The sequence below is a fragment of the Vombatus ursinus genome, unplaced genomic scaffold (genome assembly GCF_900497805.2).
Source record: "Vombatus ursinus unplaced genomic scaffold, bare-nosed wombat genome assembly UNPS02015030.1, whole genome shotgun sequence".
In the NCBI taxonomy this organism is placed as follows: domain Eukaryota; kingdom Metazoa; phylum Chordata; class Mammalia; order Diprotodontia; family Vombatidae; genus Vombatus; species Vombatus ursinus.
Window position 1 is genome coordinate 2224213 of NW_020954808.1, and position 6546 is coordinate 2230758.

The 6546-nt window shown below is 50.6% G+C and overlaps 1 protein-coding gene across 2 annotated transcripts in view; it reads right to left on the reverse strand.

Moving 5' to 3' along the window:
- Nucleotides 1-2636: 2636 nt before the first annotated feature.
- Nucleotides 2637-6546, reverse strand: part of LOC114030906 (cytochrome P450 2S1) — an 11951-nt gene continuing 8041 nt past the window's right edge. For both annotated transcript variants that reach the window (XM_027845830.1, XM_027845831.1), the window contains exons 7-9: nucleotides 5835-6022; nucleotides 5142-5283; nucleotides 2637-3754 (exon numbers count right to left, since the gene is read on the reverse strand). In XM_027845830.1, coding sequence (XP_027701631.1) covers nucleotides 3573-3754; nucleotides 5142-5283; nucleotides 5835-6022 — 512 coding nt within the window. In that variant the 3' untranslated portion in view covers nucleotides 2637-3572. The remainder of the gene's footprint in view (nucleotides 3755-5141; nucleotides 5284-5834; nucleotides 6023-6546) is intronic.

Sequence of the window (6546 nt, forward strand, 5' to 3'; positions counted from 1 at the left end):
ACACACACACACACACACACACACACACACACACGGGGGGGTATCTGGAGCCCAAGCCTCTGGACAAATCAATCAATCAATCAATGTCAACAAGCATTTATTAAGTACCCACTGTGTACCCGGGACTTCTGGGAATACAAAGACCAAGTACTATGATCCCTGCCCTCAAGGAGCTTACATCCTACTAGGGGAAGTGTTTGTTGATGATGGTCACAGGCAGGCGGAGTAGAGGACACAGTAGGGAAAGGCGGTGTTCTTTCCTTACTCTCTCTAAGCTGGACTTTCGAGGCAGCACCAGAGGGTGGAGAGAGCCCTAGGCTGGGAGCCAGGACAGCTGGGTTAGAGCAGAGGCTGTGAGGTGCAGTGGAAAGAACATTGGTTCTGGTGTTAGACGACCTAGCTTCCAATGACAATCCTGCTACTTATTTCCTATGTGGCTTTGGGTAAATCACTTTAATTCTCTGGCCTCAGTTTCCTTTTCTGTAAAACAGATGTACCAGATGGTTTCCAAGTGTCTTCCCTGCTCTTATAACAATGTTAAGGTTCTATCTCTGGGTCTGCCCTGATGGTGGAAGGTTTGGCAGTCCCTGAGGCACAGGGATAGGAGCTCTTCGCCCCTACCAGGGCCTCTCTCCCTTTTAGGTGATCACCTCCCATCTCTGTTTGACTCAGGAGGGGTGGGTGGGAGTGAGTTTCTTGAAGGCAAACATCCTTTAATTCTTTCTTTCTTTCTTTCTTTCTTTCTTTCTTTCTTTCTTTCTTTCTTTCTTTCTTTCTTTCTTTCTTTCTTTCTTTTTTTCTTTCTTTCTTCCTTTCCTTCCTTGTCTTTGCACCCCCAGCATCTAATACAATTCATGGCATGTAGCTATTGCTTAATAAATTCATTGAATTGAGCTTTCTCAGGCATCAGGATCCTTTAATGAAGTGGAGCCAAATCCAGGAAAGCCTGGATACAGCCCTGACTTTCTGAGTGTGTAGTGGATGGGTGGGAGGGAATAGGGGAATAAAAATGGGGCCCCCAACTCTCTCTTCATCTCTAAATCCCTCATTCCCTTGTGCCTAATTCCCAGGGGACCCTAGAATTCTTGAGTCCAAGATGGTCAATTAGAAGGGTCTTCAGAGACCATTGAGTCCAACTTCTTGTACAGAAGGGGAAACTGAGAGCTAGGTAGGGTTTAGCAACTTGCCTAGGGTCTAGTTAGGCCTAGGGTCAGGACTCAAAGGATCACAGATCAAGGGATGAAAGAGTCATCAGAGACTAGCCATCTTACCCCCTCACAGGCTCAGAGAGGCCAATCCACTTGTCCGAGGTTATTATACCTGTAGTAGGCATTCATAGACAGGTTTTGAACCCAAATCCTCTGACTCTGGAGGCAGTGTGGTCTTTCCACTGTACCACTCTAACCCAATCATTCTGGCTCCTTGGTGAGTCCGTAAGCTGTGTATGAAGGGATAGGGGGTGGGAGAGTGTTTCAGAGACCCTGGAATCCAGGAAATTCGAGAGTCTAGGAAGCAGTAGGGTGCCCACCTCCAACACCCCCCCCCTTTTATCTTTGCGGCCTCTGTAACTGCTGAGTATACAGTAAGCACTTAATAAATGCTTTTTGGATCGAATTGAAAACCGCTCTGCATTTAGAGTATGTGTGGGTTGATTCCCATATCTTTAGCGCACTACTACCAGCAGTGTGTCTTTGGAAAAGTCACTGGACCTCAGTTTCCTCATCTTGTAAAAGAAGGGGTCCAGATTTGATGACCTGTTAGGTCCGTTCCACCATCCTAGGATAAAGAGGAGTTCCGTGGGCAGCAGGGTTGCCTAGCCTCCTCTTCTCCCCTCATCCAGTGTAACTCCGTCTACGGGCTCAGTACAGCGTGGCTGCCCAGGAAACACTCGTGGAATGACCCCCCACCCCCTCAGTTTCCTTCTCCACGTCCATCTTCCGCGGCAGCCAATGGGTCGGGCGTTCCACGGGAGCTAGCGCAACCACAACGTGGCATCCCAGCTCCCCCTGGCGGCCACCCTGTTCATCCGTGGAAGGCCAGGGGCCGGCCCCGCCTCCCGGGCGCTTTCTCCCTTGGGACGTTCCATGGAACCCCGCGTCAGAATTTCCACTGTGTGGCCGCGTTCCACTTTGGAACGTCGGCGGCTGCGGCGTTCGGAGCGCCCAGTCCCTCCCACCCTCTATTCACATCAACTCAGGGCAGGTGGGGGAAAGGTAGGTCCACCCAAAGGCGATCCTACTCTTCCATTTCCGTCCGTCCGCGGGCTGGAGGGCCTTCGGTCCAATCCCCTCGTCCTTCCAAGGGGGAGATTGAGGCCCAGAGAGAGACAAGAGGGACCTAGCCCTAGATGGCACAGATCATTATCGGGCAGAGCTGGGTATCTTGAGTTCCTTATGACCCTGCGCAGGGTCCCTCCCCTCATCTAGGTCTTGTTTCCAAACCACCAGAAGGAGATAGGAGGAATGACTAGCTGCAGTCCAGCCCTCACAGGGGAGTTTTGGGGACGCACCATGGAAATGTGAGCAATTACCGTTTTTACTGCAATCCTTTTCTACCAAATTCCCCTTCCCTCCTCATCCTCTCCTGTCCCAGACCATCCATTTTCTCCCACCCAGGTCACTTACATCATTCTCTGCTCTTCCAGAAGTAGGTCAAGTATTTATTGGGGAGGAGGTAGGGGTAGAAAGGGCATGAGGGGAGGGAAGAGACAGCCTCTTTTCCAGGTCCCCAACACTTTGGGGAGGGGTGTTTGCAGGGGGTCAAACTGCAGATCAAGCTCCTTCAGAGGAACTGGACAGAGGCCAAGATGGGTCTCCCTTTCCCTGGGTGGAGTGCACCTGCAGGGTAGTGGTGGAACCATGGGTATTTGGAGTGTTAGTGCCCGTGGGTAAGACTAGAGAGGCAGACAAGAGAAATTGTGTGACCTTCCTAACCATCAGAGGTATCCTGAAGTGGGATGGGCTTCCTGGGGACAGAGTGGGTTTCCCCTTCCTGAAAGTCAGGGCAATCAGACACTAGATAAATCTGTCAAGTACGTATGTGGTAGTCAGAACTCTGGCTCAAGTAAGGGTGGGTTGGGCTAGGTAGTTCCTTCTCTCTCTTCCTACTTACTCTGAGGTCCCAAGAGACAGCTAGGGTATGTCTACAGTGTGTCCTAAGGGTGTGTGAAAGAGAAGTACTGGCTTGTGGGCTGCTGTGGATTATAGGCTTAGAGTGAGAAGATAACACCCAGAAAGGGATAATGCCTAGCCCATGATCACAGAGGTAGGACAGGCAGGATTTGAACTCAGATCCTCAACTCCAAGTTGGCCATTTCTACATCAAGAATGTCTTACGTGTAGAACATGGCTAACAAAGGGTGTGTCGAATTGAATAAATACAGGATGTTGGTCTGTGTGCATTCATGAGCATGTTGAGAGTGAGTCTCTGAAATGGATGAATCTACTCCTAGGTCTTTGTTCTCTGGGAGCCTTAGGAGCCTGTCTCTGAACCCTGTGGGCCCATTCCAAGTGGGGCACCAGTTCATCAGCCCTGGGGGTTAGGGTCTCCTGCTGCCCTCTCCCCCAAGCCAGTCAGCGGGGTCTGAAGCGAAGCTGGAAGGTTGGAGGAATGTTGGCGAAGCCACTGATGGCTGGCCGGAGGCTCAGAGCTCCGGGTGGGGATGGACTCTCCAGGGAGAAATTCTGGAGGATAGTGGTGAAGAAGAGGAAGAGTTCAGTGCGGGCCAGGCCTTCCCCAAGGCAGATTCGCTTCCCTGGGGAGAAAAAGAGGAGATTCTGACCTCAAGACTGAGACATCATAGCATCTAAACCTTTGAGGTCATCTAGTGGCTAGATTCTAGCCTAAACCCCTTCCTTTTACAGATGAGGAAACTGAGTCCCAGAGAGGCAAGGAGCTTGCTCAGGGCTACAGAAAATAAACACCTGGAACAAGATTTGAACTTTGGGCTGTTGACTCTAAACTGGGTGATCTCTGCCCTACTTCACAAAGTCATTCATAACGTGTATTGTATTTATCTGTGTTCTTGTCTTATCTCCAGTACATGGTAATGTAGGAGGGCCTGGCTATGCCTCCATTTATTTTTGTTCATCTCCCCTACCCCTAACTCAGCACAGGGGCCCATGAAGGTCCAATAAAGACTTATGGAATGAGGTAGGGGGTTCATGGCTCCCTTTCCCATCCCCTTGCCCCTCCCGATTCATACTCTTGGTTCCCCTCCCCCTCCCCCGGAAGTCAGGAATATCTCAGCTTCTTTCTCCAGCTTCACTTACTCCTTATCTCCTGCCCACATTGGCCCTACCTAAGCCCTTCCCTGGTTGAGTCACCCCCTCCTCCCAACAAACTCACACTTCTTCCACCCACCAAGTGGGCAGTAGAAACCTGAACTGCTCTGAGCCAAGCTCAGGAGCCTGTGTCTAGGGAGAGAATCCAACCCCACCCCCCTTCCCTTGGAAGGTTCCTTCCTTCTTTTCCTCTACCCACCTTCAGTGGCCCAGGTAGCATGGCTAGGCACCAGGGGTCAGGCCAATGTTTGTTAGTGGTGACTGCCTGGTCATAAAGGAATAGGGAAGCTTGGCTATCCATCCCCACTGCTCCCCTTTGTGGGGCTCCAAGGATAGGGGGGAGTGGAAGGCTACTGCCTGGTTTGCCTCTGACAAGTGGGTATATTATAGAGGGCTGAAGTTGGAAGGGGGTCTAGAGGCTGGCTACTGCAACACCCACCTGATCAAACCAGGCCAAAGGGCCTCCAGTCTTGGCTTGAACCTTCAGACACTAGCTTTGTGACCCTGGGCTTCACTTAACTTTGCCTCAGTTTCCACAATTGTAAAATGGGAACAATAATAACACCTATCTCCCAGAGTTGTTGTGAGTATCAAATGAGATTTGTAAAGTGCTTAGCACAGTGCCTGGCATCATATAAATGCTAGTTATTATTATTATTATTACTATTATCATTATTATTACTTTACCCCTTTATAAAATAAAGCAGTTAGACTCAACAGTCTCTCCTTACTGATAGCTTATGGACCAATGAATCGGTGATTCTGGAGGAATATTCAGGGGTGGGGTAACTGTCCTGAGAATGCCGAAAGCAGTCCTATCCCCCTAACCCTTTCCCAGGCTTAGAGTTTGGTAGATACCTAAGGAGAAAGGCAAGAAGGCCTCGTTTTTCTTGAATCGGCCATCGGCATCCAGGAAACGGCTTGGGTCAAATTCCTCTGGCCGCTCAAAGAATTCTGGGTCATGCAGAACGGAGCCCAGGAGTGGGAAGACTTCAATGCCCTAGGAGATGGGGGAGGGAGTCAAGATTCTTCAGAACCTCCCCTCCCCTGGAGCCGTTATGCTTCCAGCCTCGCTAGCACTGTTCACTGGATTTCAGCTCTTCCCTGGGCTGGCATTTGGTGATGGGGATGGCAGAGGAGAACGGTGGGCCAGGGGGAGGTTTCTTTCCCCACTTTCCCATCTGCCTCCTTCTGGGGTTTTAACCATGCCTAGAACTGAGTCTCAGGGCCCCCAATGGGGTCTGGAGAAGGCAACTCTGGCCAGGGGGATGGGGAAAGGGAATCTGAACTATTGGGGGGAGCAGAGAATCATGAAAGGGGAGAAGTGCCCATGTCTGAATGTATGTGTGTCCGAGCCAGGGCAGGTAGAGAATAGAAGCCCATGTCTGCTAAAGTCTGCCTCTGTATGGGCTGCATGCCAGCTCACCTACTCTAACTGGCCTTCCCTGCTCCCTCCTGCCTGGGAGGGGGCTTCTTCTATTCCCCCTGACCAGGCCTGATGAGGGTGGTCTCTCCTCCTCTTCTTCCCCTACACCTCCTCCTGACATTTACCTGGGGCAGATCATAGCCCCTGAAAGAAGTGGGCTTTGTGAGGGCACGGGGTACCCCCATAGGGAGGAGGGCCAGGAACCTCTGAACCTCATGCAGAAAAGCATCAGTGTAGGGAAGACGCCCACGGTCCTCCAGGCTGGGGGCCCGCTCCCGCCCCAGTTCTCGGCTCAGCTCCTCCTGGATTCGATCTGTGGGAGAGAAGGGAGACGAGGAGAAAGGCATGTCTAAGCCAGAGACCAAGGACCTACCTCCCTTCATTTCTCCCTATCAACTCTCCAGGGCCAGCTCCCATAATGAGAAGGGGCATTTAGAGCCAGAAGGGCACCTTAAGTCAGGCCTTCATTTTACAAAGTGGGAAAGTGAGGCTCAGAGATGTAAAGGGACTCACACCAAGTCTAAATTCCAGACCAAGATCGTTCTACTCGAACCTGCTGCCTCCCTGTGGCCAGCTCTCTCTGTCTCTTCTCAGCTCCAGGTAGCGTCTTTGTACAGATACAGTGCTGTGTCTTTCTGTCTTTTGATATTCCAGGTTCTGTGTCTTTTGTTAAAACAGTAATACCCCTGGGGGTGAGGCATATAATATCTTGAACCCTAATGCCTTTTATTTTTTTTTATATTGTGGGGAACAGTTTGCTTACTCTATCTATCTATCTATCATCTATCTATCTATCTATCTATCTATCTATCTATCTATCTATCTATCTATCTATCT